Source organism: Kryptolebias marmoratus, linkage group LG13 (genome assembly GCF_001649575.2).
Source record: "Kryptolebias marmoratus isolate JLee-2015 linkage group LG13, ASM164957v2, whole genome shotgun sequence".
Classification (NCBI taxonomy): Eukaryota; Metazoa; Chordata; class Actinopteri; order Cyprinodontiformes; family Rivulidae; genus Kryptolebias; species Kryptolebias marmoratus.
The window spans coordinates 10,545,344-10,560,398 of NC_051442.1; the positions used below are offsets into that span (position 1 = coordinate 10,545,344).

The 15,055-nt window shown below is 40.5% G+C and overlaps 1 protein-coding gene and 1 long non-coding RNA gene across 16 annotated transcripts in view; one reads left to right on the top strand and one right to left on the bottom strand.

Annotated features, from left to right (window-relative positions):
- Positions 1 to 9,066, bottom strand: part of LOC112450563 — a 10,789-nt gene extending 1,723 nt beyond the window's left edge. Inside the window, exon 1 of the long non-coding RNA XR_003039223.2 lies at positions 8,826 to 9,066. This is a non-coding gene — a long non-coding RNA (uncharacterized LOC112450563). The remainder of the gene's footprint in view (positions 1 to 8,825) is intronic.
- nbeaa (neurobeachin a) overlaps positions 1 to 15,055 on the top strand; it is a 106,505-nt gene that overhangs the window by 85,446 nt on the left and 6,004 nt on the right. For 4 of the 15 annotated variants that reach the window (XM_037979049.1, XM_037979052.1, XM_037979050.1 and 1 more), the window contains 18 exons: positions 1,268 to 1,422; positions 3,097 to 3,223; positions 5,207 to 5,326; positions 6,648 to 6,781; positions 7,434 to 7,495; positions 9,656 to 9,720; positions 10,106 to 10,214; positions 11,204 to 11,370; positions 11,813 to 11,937; positions 12,026 to 12,175; positions 12,580 to 12,722; positions 12,867 to 12,984; positions 13,149 to 13,251; positions 13,329 to 13,444; positions 14,059 to 14,171; positions 14,411 to 14,551; positions 14,662 to 14,781; positions 14,887 to 15,039. In XM_037979049.1, the coding sequence (XP_037834977.1) occupies positions 1,268 to 1,422; positions 3,097 to 3,223; positions 5,207 to 5,326; positions 6,648 to 6,781; positions 7,434 to 7,495; positions 9,656 to 9,720; positions 10,106 to 10,214; positions 11,204 to 11,370; positions 11,813 to 11,937; positions 12,026 to 12,175; positions 12,580 to 12,722; positions 12,867 to 12,984; positions 13,149 to 13,251; positions 13,329 to 13,444; positions 14,059 to 14,171; positions 14,411 to 14,551; positions 14,662 to 14,781; positions 14,887 to 15,039 (2,221 nt within the window). Of the gene's footprint in view, positions 1 to 1,267; positions 1,423 to 3,096; positions 3,224 to 5,206; positions 5,327 to 6,647; positions 6,782 to 7,433; positions 7,496 to 9,655; positions 9,721 to 10,105; positions 10,215 to 11,203; positions 11,371 to 11,812; positions 11,938 to 12,025; positions 12,176 to 12,262; positions 12,296 to 12,579; positions 12,723 to 12,866; positions 12,985 to 13,148; positions 13,252 to 13,328; positions 13,445 to 14,058; positions 14,172 to 14,410; positions 14,552 to 14,661; positions 14,782 to 14,886; positions 15,040 to 15,055 lie in introns of all 15 variants that reach the window. The other 11 variants (XM_017418060.3, XM_037979058.1, XM_037979060.1 and 8 more) reach the window with 7 other exon arrangements.

Genomic DNA, 15,055 nt, shown 5'->3' on the forward strand with positions numbered 1-15,055 from the left:
AACAACAACAAATGTCTCCAAATTCAAAAGACTTATTGTCCGTGATGAGAGGAATAAACACAGTTAAAGACTTGTTGGTAAATTAACTGGTTGTTGTTGGAAAATTATTTATCTAAATAACATTGGACCCGAAAAAACCTGAGAAAACTCCCTTAAAAATATTACAACAGTTCACTGCAAACCCATATGATGCACTCGATCCTACAGATTACATGCAGTCTAACACCAATTAGGTGTTGTGATGAGAAGCTATTTTATTTTCTGTTTTTCAAGAGTAGTCAGCTTCCACCCGCGTCGATCATCATCATCATATGAAATAACTTTTTGTCACAACAAAAAATAGTGGCTGGTATAATATTTGAGTGGCTGGTAAAAAATTTTGTCCACCAGCCACTGTGGCTGGTGGACAAAATTTTTAATTTCCACCCCTGGCTATAACCTCCCGCACATCATTTAGTCTCCTTGATTCTGCTCTGTCACGGCCCCAGAGAGCTGAGTTATCGATTGAATACAGTGTGCATTATTAATGACAGATGCTCCATATCCATCTCTGAGATCGCCACATTCTTCCTTCAGCTTGTCTTTATAGGTCAGACCTGAATCTGTCGCTTTATTTCATATAAATTACAAAAATCCTGCAACTAAAACGCAAGGTTTTATTCCTCTTTGTTTTTAGGCAAATATATTTGTGTAGTTTATCTTTAGTTAGAAGTAGCAGCAGATTTTATCGTCTGGCTTATAAATAATTTTAATACAATTTAATTAGCAAGTACTTTATTCTGAAAATCTGCTAATGCTGCAACCAGAATTTTGAGGGAGATAATACATTTCCATCAGTTAAATCCTGATTTATCTTCGTCAGTCCAAAGCGGCAACAGCTTTTGCTTCCTGATGGTGATGCTAAAGTTCCCATCTGTTGGCAAATGTGAGAATATCATTTTAGCTCCCCGATGTTGCCAAAGCAACACAAAAATTTTGGGGGACAAATTTAATCATGTGGAGGCACTTCTTCCTGAGTCCTGTCACAATGTCAGGTGTTCTAATTTAAGATTTGTGAACAATATATATAAGTATATATTTACACTAAATACAGATAAGCAACTTTTAATTGATTATATTGAATTCATTCAAACGGGTGTCACCTGACCAGACCAAACATCATACTGTTGACTTTTGTTTACGTTTACTGCAGGCATGAGCTAACACGTCACCGGTATTTCACATCATAGTCGTTTTACATAGTCGTTTTGTGTCCTGTCTTTCCCAGGAGTGTTGTGGTTCCAGTGAAAAAGCCGCCACCCGGCAGCCTGTCAGTCAACACGGTGGGCACGCCCACCACCAGTGGAGCCGCCACTGCTGGCAGCACGCCCAACATTTTTGCTGCTGCCACAGCGACGCCCAAGAGCATGATCAACACGACAGGTGGGAGGTCATACAAGGACAGCCTGTGTCCAGGGGTTCCCAAACGTTTCAGCCTCCAACTCACAAAGTAACTCTGGCAGAGACTAGACTCTATTGCTAGTTGAACAATGCCAGTCTTAATAATTAATAATAATAATAAATTAGGCAAATAAAACTAGAAAATCTGCATTTTCTGTAAAACTACAGTGTGAACACTGAGTTCTGAGTGATTTGGCTGTAATTTATTAACTGATTGTTAAAGTTAGAACATGCAGAACAGAAACTGAAATGAGCAGAAGAACAGCTAAATTCAGCAGGTCACTGACAATCTAAAAAGAGAACAGCTAAAGCTAAAATGAGCAGGAAAGTAGCTTAAAGCAAAATGGTAATAAAACAGTAGCCAAAGGCTCAAACGAACAAAACAGTAGCTCAGAGCTAAAACCAGGAAACAGAAGCTAAAAACTAAAATTAGCAAAACCGTAGCTAATAGCTAAAATCAGCTAAACAGGAGCTAAATGCAAAAAATAACTAAACTGAAGCTAAAATATTAAATGAAAAATCTCTGTTCATTTCTGTGAGACCAAAAATGTTAAATTGAGCTAAATATTAAACACGAGTCAGCTGTAACAGCCATCTCCTAAACAAGCTGAACTTTTTAACATCTGAATGGGTAAAATGGCTAAAAGTATGCTGTAGTCGTTACTGTAAAAAACAGAAGAAATGATAAACAGGAAAACACACAATTAAAGGAAAATGAGAACACAACAACAATTATACTATTTTTATTCCTTTTAAGATTATTGTTTTCACCCTAAACTGTTGTAGTAAAATATTTTATGTGCATTAAATTTTATTTTAAATGTGTTTACACTTGCTGTCTCCTGACCCACAGCGAGACCTTAACCCCAGATTTTGGAACCAGCTTGTGACCCAAAAGAAGGAGGTGTCAGTTTCAAAGAAAAAACGTGGATGGGGTACTGAATAATTAATGACGATGCACTCCGTTTCCTTTCAGAGCCTCCCAGTTTCTCCCTGGTTGCTGTAATTATAGCTGCTCCTGTTCAGTTTCTGAATGATGGCTTTCTGTAGACACAAACAATAAACATGTTTCCTGTAAAAGGCCTCCAACAACTCAGTCAAGCAACCTGAAAGTCGTTGTCAAGCAATCAAAGTTTTTGTTTTTGCTGCACTGATTTTTTTTTTTTTTTTTACTGCAAGGAAAGAACCTAATAAAAGCAAAATGGAACCATCAAATCCTTTTAAATAATTATCTTTATCCTGTGAGATTAGATTGAAAAACGAACAAATTCAAGATGATATTCAAATGCACATCCTCTGACATCATGCTCAGCAGATTTATTGTAGGAAAATGGATTTGTATTCCAGTCTCTGCCAGCTTATCAGATATTTTCTTGTATTATTCATGCATAATGGACAAGGCCAGGGTTTGTTCCCTGCTAATGGATTCTGCCTATTGATTGCAAAGCTATTTTCACAAACTATAACCAGAAGAACTGCGGCAACATGTCCAGTAAAATGCAATCCAAATTAAATTTGTTTGCAACCGATCATCAGCATTAATGTGTTTCCTGCGGTATTATCCTGCAGGCTGATTGTCTCAAACCTTGACTCGTGTTTCTGTAATGGTCGTCTTACTTTTCAGCCTTTACCCTGCTGCCTCTATGTCCTCCCCAGGTGCCACAGACTCTGCCTCCTCGTCCACTTCCTCCTCTTCATCATTTGTTAATGGCGCAACTAGTAAGAATCTGCCTGCGGTGCAGACTGTGGCTCCCATGCCGGAGGACACCATGGAGAATATGAGGTGTGTATTCTCACCGTCCCAAAGCTTCTTCAACCACTTAGTTTCCTTTCACTCTTTCCCCCCCCCCTCCTTTTAGATTTTTGATTTGTTTCTTGATTCCTTGTCGGTTTTTTTTTGTTGTTGTTTTGTTTTGGGTTTTTGTTCACCTCATTCCAATCACTTCATCTTTATCAACGAATCCTTGTAGTTCACTCACATAATCATTACTGATATTAACGAGTGAGATGAGTTTTTTTGTCTAGAGGAGCTGCGAGCATCAGGGGTGCACTTTTCTAGCCTTGGGTAACAAATATCTAAGATTAGCGATAGTAATTGTTCGGGGAGTGCTGGAGATATAAAACAAATCATTAAAGCTGTAGCAAAATTCAACAACACAACCTCAAAAGTCAATTTTAGTTGTCATCTTGATAGTTGTACCATGGAAAGAAGAGAAAATAAGGACATATTCTCCTGAGCTGAACACTACAGCCAATACTGAAGTGTGTCTGATAATTGCCAAAACAATAGATTTGAGGCTTCAGAAGGTAATAGCAGAAGAATAAAGCAACATATTGCCAATTGAAGCAAAACCATCTCAAGGGAGTTTATTCACTGTTGTTGACACGATCCCTAATTACGAAGGATTCTTTCACATCTGCAGAAGTCGCCCCAAAGAAGTCTTCTGTTTGGCCGTAGGTTGTATTCCACAGCAAACATTTTGACTCAAAATAGTACGATTGGCTCAGGTTGATGAATGTGGTCTGGGTTCAGCTTCTGCACCTGTGCATGTCGGTTCTCTGTAGAACATCTAAAGCAGAACATCTAAGTGTAACGCAGCCCTCAGCGAACAACACCTGCGCTGGTCCTGTTTTAGGTCAAAACGTCTGCGGAGATGGTATTGTATTAAACACACTCCTATGACTCGGAGACAAACTGAACCAGGTGGAAATCGGCTCCGAAAGAAGGAGGGTCCGACGCATTCTGCCAGAGGAGATGAAACATAAGCTCGTCTGGCTCCTGTGCTAAATACCAGCTGAGATTAATAGTCCCTCTGCCTCACCTATTTGAAACTGTCATCCACACATGTCACTGACACATCTCACTTAATCAACACTACGGTGCTCTTCATCACGGATGTGTCGACTGTGTTCTAATGTCCTAATTTAAAATCCACCGGAGATACTGAAAAACGTCACCACTTATTAACCTGAGCTCGTTTGGTCTTCATGTGTTTCAGAGAACATTTAAGCAACAATGTCAGTAACATAAATCTTTGTTTTGTCTTACCACACTGTGTAAAATAAGAGATGATCTGCCATGTGAAAGCTTGTAAAGTCAGAAAAACAGCCTTTAAGGAACAGTTCATATCTTTTGAAGTGGGATTCTGTCGAAAGGTTGATGAAAAATCAATGTCTTATGTGTTGTAGATGACTCTTCGAACAACCTCACTTTGGAAAAACGCAGTTTGATTTTGATTAGATTGACGAGCTAACAGCTAATTACACATTTATTTACAAAGAAGTGTGTGGTTGTTAACAGTTTCAAATGGTAGCATCACTTCTGGGTCATAAAATTATAAAATTTCTGCGGGGAAAATCCTGTTCTATCAAACTGATGCAGATGTAAATGTTCAGAGAATAACATTTGCATGAACCTCAATAAAAGTTTTGAGATTGCTGATTGAAGTTTTGAGTTAGACTAGCTGTTAGCTCATCGATATGGTCAGAATTATTCTGTTTTTCCTGTGTGATGTTGTTCAGCAAGCCATCTACAGCAAGTAAGATATTAATTTTTTTATAACCTTTCCACAGAACCCACTCCAAAAAAAAAAAAAAAATCTGAATCAGTTTAAACTTTGCAGAATTTTGTGCTGTAGCATTTCTGTCAATGTTAGCAAGTATTTGTTGGTAAGTGCAAAGACATGAGTGTGCGTGGGTGCTCGTGTGTTCCTAAATCAGTGTGTGTATGTGTGTGTGTTCTTTCTGTGTGCGGTTTGTATTGCAGTGCCTATTGTGAGGTGGCGCAGTGCGCGCTGCGCAGCGGTCAGACGCCCCCTGAGCTCAAGTCTTTTAGCTCTCTGGCAGGCTTCCAGGCAGCCCCCCGAGATGCAGGACAGTGTTTTAGGCAAGGAGACACCCGTCCTGTCCCCATGCCCCCNCTCCCTCTCCCTCTGCCACGCCTCCACCACACTCTCTGCTCTGCTCAGCCACTACTGAATGTTCCCTTTTTACGCCATGCAACTAAAGACAGACATCTTTGCTTCAGCAAGATGACAGCATCGCTTTCATTTTAGACCAGCAGCTCATTTTTACAGCACCACATTTAAGTCTGTCTCTTATTGCATGGTTGTCTTCTCACACTAACCCCGAAGTCCAGATCAGACCTGAGTCAAACTGTCTGTTTTAACCTCGCCTGCAGCTCTCGATGTCTGACTCATCTGGCACCCTGAGCTGGTTAAAACAAATAATTTGGCAACACTAAGAGACCCAGGTCTGTGTCAGAAATCACACACTTACAGGACTAAAAACTTCACAGCCATCGTGGCTACAGGATTTAATCTGCTCGGCTGTGAAGTTTTTACTTTACTTTCTCTGTTTTGACAATTAAGAAGCAAAAACTATCAAGTTATTTATTCATTAATTTTCATCTGAATTCACATTGTTTTTCCTTCAGCATCTCTGACTTAAGTGGTGGGAAAAAAATGCACTTTCGGTGCTGCCCTTTTAAATTATTTTCCTCTCACTAAAATTGAAATAGTTTTATTAGTAAAGAAAAGATAGGTGTTTTTTTAGAATAAATTCGGCAAAACAGAACAGACTTCTTGTAGTACTTATCTTAAGCCACATGAGGGTGAAAAGGAGCACAAAAATAGCAAAAGAAAAAAAGTCTAAAGTTTACAAATGTTTGGATTCCAACAGGACTCATGCATTTTTGTTACTTTACAATAAGAACAGATGTTTTGGGTTCTGTTTTGTTGCATAGCTGACCATTTGCACATAAAACAAAGCAAACTGTTTCACACTGATAAAATAGAGAATGCACAGTACTTTATTCTTGCATGTAAAGTACACAAATACATGCTAACGTTAAAACGAGCACGGTTTAGCTTCCCGTGCTCTTGTTTTGCAGTTAGCTTTTACACTTGTACCTTTACTCTAAACTTTCAAATACTAAATCAAACGTAGTTCCAAACCAATACATTTGACTTCAAAATTTTATACCATCTGCGTTCATTTCACACCTGTTTCTTTCACCAGCCTTTTTCTGCTCCTTCCTTGTTCTCACCTGTTCCTGCTCTTTTTTTTTTAATATGCATGTTTGGTTCTTGCTCACTTTCTCATTTCCTAACTTTTACCCTGATCTGTATGTTTCTTATTTCGCCCTCACTCCTCCCCTCATCTTTATCTTTCTTGCCTGTTTTCCCCCCCTCCCCTCCCCCTTGCAGTATCACCACCAAGCTGGAGCGCGCTCTGGAGAAGGTGGCCCCGCTGCTGAGGGAGATCTTCGTGGACTTCGCCCCCTTTCTGTCCAGGACGCTGCTGGGTAGCCATGGGCAGGAGCTGCTCATAGAAGGTACAGGTGCTGTACACGGCTCCTTTTTCTCTAACTGGCGTCTCTCTGTGGAGTCTCCTCATTCACTGTCCCTCACTGCGGTGTCGGTGTGTGAAAAAAAAAAAAAAAACACTGGTCGAGAGTGAACCGTGGGTGTGTTGCTGTGTGAGAGTGACTGATTGTCTTTGAGTCAGCTGCTTCACTCATTCGTCCACCAGGTATGAAGTCTGTCTTTTGCACCATTTTATCCCAGCTAGATAGACATGCGACTGTTCTTAGATCAGATTATGATCAGTTTCAGCTTTACCTGTAATTTAAGTTGTCCTGAGTGTGTTGTTGTTGTCCCTCTGCCCACCTGCTTCCTGGCTTCCTGTTTTGTGATCCACTGTTTCAGTGTTAACTATTCCTTCTCCTCTGTCCCCCCTCCCTCCTTTCTTCCTCCTCCTCCTCCTTCTTCTCTCTCTTTCCTGAATTTCTCTACTGTTTGTTCTTGTCTTTTCTGTGGCATGCTTTTTGTGAATTAACTATGAAACTATGATGAGCACATACTATAACAGAAATTGCTAACGCTACAGTACCTTCTCTGATAATCTTTCTGTCTCTCCGAATGATGTGTGCACTTGTGTCGGAGAGAAACGAACTGAAGCTTCTGACTGGGCTGTTTGTGTCCGTGCTGCAGGTCTGGTGTGCATGAAGTCCAGCACATCTGTGGTGGAGCTCGTGATGCTGCTCTGTTCTCAGGTCGGTGACCTATCACCTCTCTTCTCCGCCTGTTTCTACAGTAGGGTTGTTAAGATGAACCAAATTGCATCAATATATGAATCGGTTCATTGGTAGAGCAACAGGAAATGGATGCAGTTTTGGGATAAAATTAAGATGCATCTTTTTTTTTTATTCAGAAACATAACCCTCCCAATAACTTGGTGTTTTGTATCATTGCTCCTGCATTAACTGTTGTTACGTTATAAAACTTTTTTAAAAAATGGCATTTTGCAGCAAAACTGGTGTTACTCGTTTTGGTTGCTTGTGCGCCTCTTGATTTACGTCAGTCGCAGAACAAGAAACGCATCATAAAAACTGGAACGGCAGCAGGGGGTAGTCTGCTACAGATTCATTTCAAACGTTACAATAAAAGAAAAAAAAAAGACGTAAAATTTATGCAGATATTTTTGAAATCATGTAGCTACATTTGTGTATGAAGATCGTCCTTTCAGCACTACTTCTTTTTGTGTTATTTTATCAGTTCGGACATTTATTGTTTAAGGGTGTTTCTGTTTTTAAGTTTTCACCACAGTTAAGTGATTTTATGGCCGTAACTGTTATAATAATAACAGTTAGACTGGTGTTTATTTGCAGCAGTGAGTTAATGTTGGTCAGAGTTTACAGTTAAAATTAGTCTGAAATTCTAAGCACTTACAAAAGACCCGTTTGTGAAAAGGTTAAAGATATTTTTGCTCCTGAAAATGTAGAAAATGCATTTAAAGCTCACATTAAATTGCACTGTATCATGATTGAGAGGTGATTAGGATAATGTTGTATTAATTTTTTTAAAACTCTGTGCTGGTTACAGATCCATTGTTAGCAGTTTGTCAATGTCAGCATTGTACCTGCCACAGACGGAGATACACACTCCTAATCTATAGTCCTGACGCCCATTGTATGAGCTATTTGGTCAATTCCACAGACATTGTGTTCATTTTTGTCCCATTAATATCTAATTCTAAAACTTTTGTTGACTAATTATGATTATCAACATTAGGCATGGAAAACGATGTGGAGGTATTGATTTGTCTAATGACATGAAGAGGAGCTCACTGTGTACTGAGCTCAATGCAGCTGTAATACAAAACATCCTCACAATATTGTTTTTCTCAGCAACAATAAGGCTACAAACATACTCTTACCCGTCATAAAACCAAAATACATTACATTAAATTGTAAAAACTAAGCTAAATTGCAAAAAGCATTACATCTTGATTAATATAGAAGGTTTTCTGGCTCATTTATCACCCATGTCTTTAAAGCTGGTGTCTCAGGGTTTTCTGTGCTCAAAAGACAGGATGGCACTCACCATTACAGAGCTGCTCTCAGACGACACGGGTGACCAGTTTTCTTTCAAGTTCTGAAGTTTTTCACATCTTTTTTCCTCTTGTTCTCCCTCGTTTCTCCTAACTCAGTCACTGTGTCCCTTACTCACTTCTCTCGCTTTCCCCCCCCCCTCGTTCCATCTTCAGTGGCGCTGCCTCTGCGTTCCTGCCTAATTTTACCTCCGTGTTTTAGCAGCTGCTGCTTTCATCTCCTGTCCTTTTCGTCCCACCACTCCCTTTTCCTTTTGTCTCTCCCACCGTCCTTCCGGGAGGCTGCTCGTCAGCATGTATAGTATTACCACAGACTCCGGACTCGTCTGCCATTAGAGGCCCCAGAGAGCAAACCCGAGCCCAGAAATCGATCCTCTGGATGGTGGGGGTGTAACAAGAGATGGCCTTAAGAGCCGCCGGAGCTAATGGAGCTGTGATAGGTTCAGGCTTTCAGCAGCGCTGTCGTCCTGCTCAGAAGTTTCCACTCCCACATGCACAAAAACACAAAACTCTTACAGATGCTCAAATGGATCCAATTTTACTGACACTAACAGAGCTTTTAACTATTCTTTTATCTTTGTGTGCTCTGATTACCACCGTAATGTTTATCTTAGTTTGATTCAGTAGATTGTTTTGTAATTTTACATTTGTGGTACATATTTTATGACAAGAGTGTTAGATTTTTGTTATTTTCATGTACAAAGTCCGAATCAATTTTTTATTAAAGTGGCTCTTTGGTGTAGAATGAGTTGTACCGTTCCACTTTTTACAGATGTAGCTCCTCTCAGCCGTCACAATCATTAACTTTGAATGTATCTTACAGGAGTGGCAGAACTCAATTCAGAAGAATGCTGGCCTGGCCTTCATTGAGCTCATCAATGAGGGGAGGTAATTAATCACTCGGAATGATTATCACCCCACTCAAGTCCCTGTGATTAACTTATTAACACTAGAATTGTTATCACTGTTTTACAACTAATGTGATTGAGCCCTAATGAGCGTCTTGTCAGGATAAGTGCACGGTGCTCAGCTCCGAGTGTTCAGCAGGAGGTCAGATCATTAAAGTGTAGCTAAGTTCACAGCTGGCGGGCACTGATCTAATTCTAGTGCCTGCAGCTTGTTGGAGATTTGGCACAAAATTTGCATCAGTGAGGAAGAAGACGCCCTGCAGTGTTCACGTTAACATCTACAGGCTTTAGCCGAAACCCTGGACAAGTCTTATTACATTCCGTCTTGTGGCGAAATAATCCACATTTCTCCGTTTCTTTACCAGACTCCTGTGCCACGCCATGAAGGATCACATCGTTCGTGTTGCCAACGAAGCAGAGTTCATCCTGAACAGGCAGAGGGCCGAGGACGTACACAAACATGCGGAATTCGAGGTAAACACACGAACCGTCGCTCTTGTTTGTCTTAAGTCAACTTTTTGAAGCAGCTATAGTATTACGCTCATTATGTCTACGGGTTGTAAGCAGCAAGTACGGCATGTGTTTATTTCAAACACTAAACAGTAGTATTATTGATGAATGAAGCAACTTTTCTTAAAGGAAAGCCCATCTTTGCTCTTTGTACAGAAAGATTAAACATGAAAAAAATCAGTTTAAAGTGATGAAAAATGTTATCCGATATAATGGAAAATCAGGACAACAGTTTAAGAACCAAATGCCTGCGTTTTAAGTAATAGCAGAACATAATTGTAGTTGCACCACACACCATCTGGGTTTAAAAAGAGAACCGTTTAGCTCATACTATTCTCTTCATTGTGGTTGTGTCAAACGAAAAGCACCAGTACAAGTTCTCATTTAATTATTTAGCAACTCCATCACGCCTCTGGCTCACTTTAGTCGTTCTGTATTTATTAGCTGAGGCGCACACAGTATGTTTAGTCAGTGTTGTGAGTGTGTCATTATAGCTGACCATTTAAACCATTCAGAACAGAAGCACTGAGTGTTTTGTTTTAGTTGCACTTTCATACCAACCATTTTCACATATGACAGGTGTTTATGGAGCATTTATAAATTTATTGTACAGTGTTAAAAATAAGAGAGAAGCTGACATTACAGTCCTCCACAGTTGGCTAATCTAAGCAATAGCGACATGTTTTATTCATTTATTTATTTCACATTTCTCTGACTACCGAATGCATTTTAAATGCTAAAAATGTCATTTTGAACAGCTGAAACCCACAATTGTTTTTTTTTTTGTTTGTTTTTGAGTCTTAAAAAACTCAACAACCAAGCTGAACAGTACAGTCAAACAGCAGCTGCAGAACGAACAAACACCGTCAGGATGATCAGTTCATGTCTGGCAGCAATGTTCGACCTCTCAGTGTGGCTGCTCCACGTTTAACCTTTGACCTCCCACTCCTCAGTCTAACTGCGCCCAGTACGCTGCGGACCGGAGAGAGGAGGAGAAGATGTGCGACCACCTCATCAGCGCCGCCAAGCACAGAGATCATGTGACCGCAAACCAGCTGAAACAGAAGATCCTCAACATCCTGACCAATAAGCACGGAGCGTGGGGGACAATGTCACAGAGGTGAGCTGAGGACGAATATTGATACTCAGACACAGCATGGCCTTCGACTGAAGGCATTTGCTGCTTTAGTGCTCCTCAGAAACATGTCAGGCAAGTAATGGTTAAAAAATGTGCTTCAATTTTTCAGGTGATGTAAATAATTCTGTTAAATATCACAAATCAAATAAATAAAAATAAAAAACATGTACAGAAAAATAAGAAACGAAAACAATTACTGGTGTTTGCAAAATTAGAAACGCTTCAAAAATCAAGAATTTTGCATTTCAGTAATGACTGTAGGTCATTTGATTTTTTGTTTGCTGGTGTAAACACAACATGAACCTTCCTCTCAAGCTTTTAATTTAATAAATTTATTTTCATTTATTTGGACTTCCAAATGTCTCAAAATGACCACCTTTATTCGTTAGAACACTCATGTTTGCCTCCCCAATCGATTCTACAGTCAACTGCATGATTTCTGGCGCCTGGACTACTGGGAGGACGACCTGAGGAGGAGAAGAAGATTTGTGAGAAACGCCTTCGGCTCCACACACGCTGACATTTCACTCAAAACCCTGGATGAATACGGTCAGTAGTGTGTCGTAACCTGCTGCGCTCAGCTGGCAGCTCCTCATTGCGTCCTTTCACAGGGATTCTTGAAAACGTTGTCAAACAGGTACAGAGGAGGAGGAGGAGAGCATGAAGTCCAAGAAGAGCTTCCGCAGCCAGTCGGTGGTCACCCAGAACCCGGAGGCGGAGTTGATGCTGGAGGGAGACGATGACGCCGTTAGTCTGCTGCAGGAAAAAGAGATCGATAACCTTGCTGGTGAGGTTCAGATTCACACGAAGACGCAAAAAACACAACAGTTTCAGCCTTCCTGAACATTAAGTTGTCTATGACTCTTGTTTTTAGTACGTTTCCGCCCGAGACTTTTTATCTCCAAAGGCAAGTTGGACATTTGAACATTTGTTTGTGCAGCTGCACTAACCGCCAAGCTGATCTGTCGGACTCACAAAGATTACGTGATAAATGACTAAAAACTGATTCTGACTCAAATCTAATTCAATCTAATGGTACCTCGGTGAATTTCATACCTGATCATGCCTCTAAGGTTTTAAGTTTAGTGTTATCTGTGATGCTTCTTGTATTTTCTGCATCCGAAGCCCGTCAGTGTCCTCCTGTATTCTTTGTAATATCTTGGTAATACACCCTCCACCCCCACCCCCCAGGCCCTGTAGTTCTGAGCACTCCAGCCCAGTTGGTAGCTCCTGTGGTGGTGGCTCGAGGCACTCTGTCCATCACCACGACTGAGATCTACTTCGAAGTTGATGAGGAGGATCCTGCCTTCAAGAAGATGGATGCTAAAGTGAGAGTAATAAACTTTTTCTTTTTTCCAAACATGAAGACATGCGAAAGAGGGGAAAAATAGGACCATAGAAAGACAGATTCATGCTCGTGTTGTTTAATTTCTGAGACATTTTTTTTCCTTGTTGTTTTGTGCGTCCACACTCCACAGGTGCTGGCTTACTCGGAGGGTTTGCACGGCAAGTGGATGTTTAGTGAGATCCGAGCTGTGTTCTCCAGACGGTACCTGCTGCAGAATACAGGCCTGGAGGTCTTCATGGCCAACAGAAGTGAGTTTGCACAACTTGAACTGCAAAGTCAACTTAGTTGTCTTTTGCAGTTTGTTCCTTATGCAACTTAAAGTGGTTCTTTAATCCCTCTGTAGTTCAGAATAAAAAGCACCTCAGTTTTTGTTTTTGACACACTGGCTTTAATCACCTCCTCCGTTCTGCAGCATCTGTGATGTTTAACTTCCCCGACCAGGCCACGGTGAAAAGGGTGGTTTACAGCCTACCCCGGGTGGGGGTGGGAACGAGCTATGGACTACCACAAGCCAGGTATGTACAGGTTGTACCCTCTCTGTCTTACTGTGACAAGAGGAGATCACATATTTTGATGTTTTTGTGTGTTTCAGGCGTATTTCCTTGGCGACTCCTCGTCAGCTCTTCAAGTCGTCCAACATGACGCAGCGCTGGCAGAGGAGAGAGATCTCCAACTTTGAGTACCTCATGTTTCTAAATACAATTGCAGGTAAATTCGTTTTACAAGCTCGCACTTCGCTGATTAAGTTTCATTGTCTGGATTATAAAATAACTAACAAAATTGGGCACAAAATTGTAAAAACAAACCATTTGCTTCGATTGATCTCACCGAGCTTGTTCGCTGTGAGGGTTTTCCTAATGCAACAATATGGATTTGTGTTTATTGTTTATTTTTGCCTTCACTGCTTCTACTGTGTTTTGTTATTAAAAATAAATCCATTCCACAGGCATAAAGTGAAATCTTTCTTTTTTTATGTTTGTCTCCATGGCCACACATTCATGTATGCATGAGTGAATATTTGTACAAATATGTGTTTTTAAAAATCCTTTCAGGCTAATTCCGTTTTTGTTATTATTGTGCCACTTAATTTCACCTCCGAAGTTAATCTCACTTATTAAATATATTCGCATGGCGCAGAATTAAGGAAAGTTTGCTTTCTAACCTAATTCATCTTAGTAAAATACTGTCGTATTTAGTATGTCTGCCTTTATTTTTATAAATCATGAGTACAGAAACATGCAAATACCAAAGAATGTTTCACAGTATGACTATCTTTAAACTAGAATATTGTTTAATATCGACTTTGACATTTTCCCCTGCAGGGAGGACCTATAATGATTTGAACCAGTACCCTGTCTTCCCCTGGGTCCTAACTAACTATGATTCAGAGGAGCTCGACCTCACTCTGCCTGGCAACTTCAGAGACCTTTCCAAGGTTGAGACCAATTTGATATGACGCATTTTTCAGCCAATTAGTTCAAATGAATGATTAAAAACACAACTCAATGCCTCATTTTATGTCTCTGCTCTACCAAGACTTATCATTCTTTTCACATTTGAACCAACCAAATGAGGCAAAGCTGATATAATGTCATTGATGATGTCTGCACACCACCAACTGTTTTGACAAATAATGTATGATGAAGCAAATCTGGGCGTTTTCTTGTCTACCAGCCAATCGGTGCACTAAATCCCAAGCGAGCAGCGTTTTACGCAGAGCGCTACGAGACGTGGGACGATGACAGTACCCCTCCCCACCACTATACCACCTTATACTCCACGGCTCACTCAACACTGATGTGGATGGTCAGAATAGTAAGTTTCCACTTAACAGTCTTAAAAACTCTAATACTCCACGGCTTTTTGCCCACGTGACAGACTTTCAAGACTTCTGCTAAAAAGATTCCATATTTTTGTGCCCGCAGGAGCCTTTGACCACATTTTTTCTCAACGCGAACGATGGCAAGTTTGACCATCCAGAGAGAGCTTTCTCTGGTATCGGCCGTGCGTGGAGGAACTGCCAGAGAGACACGTCTGATGTCAAGGTAACTGAAGGAAGAGCTGACTAAGTTAACAATTTATTAATATATATATTTGACTTAATATAAACCTAGGTAGTGTAATACATCTGTTCCTGTCCCAACAAATAGGAGCTGATCCCAGAGTTCTACTACCTGCCAGAGATGTTTGTCAACAGTAATGAGTATGAACTTGGCGTGCGAGAGGACGGCGTTCCTGTGTGTGATGTGGAGCTTCCTGCCTGGGCCAAGAAACCTGAAGACTTTGTTCGCATCAATCGCATGGTGGGAGACTCAAGTC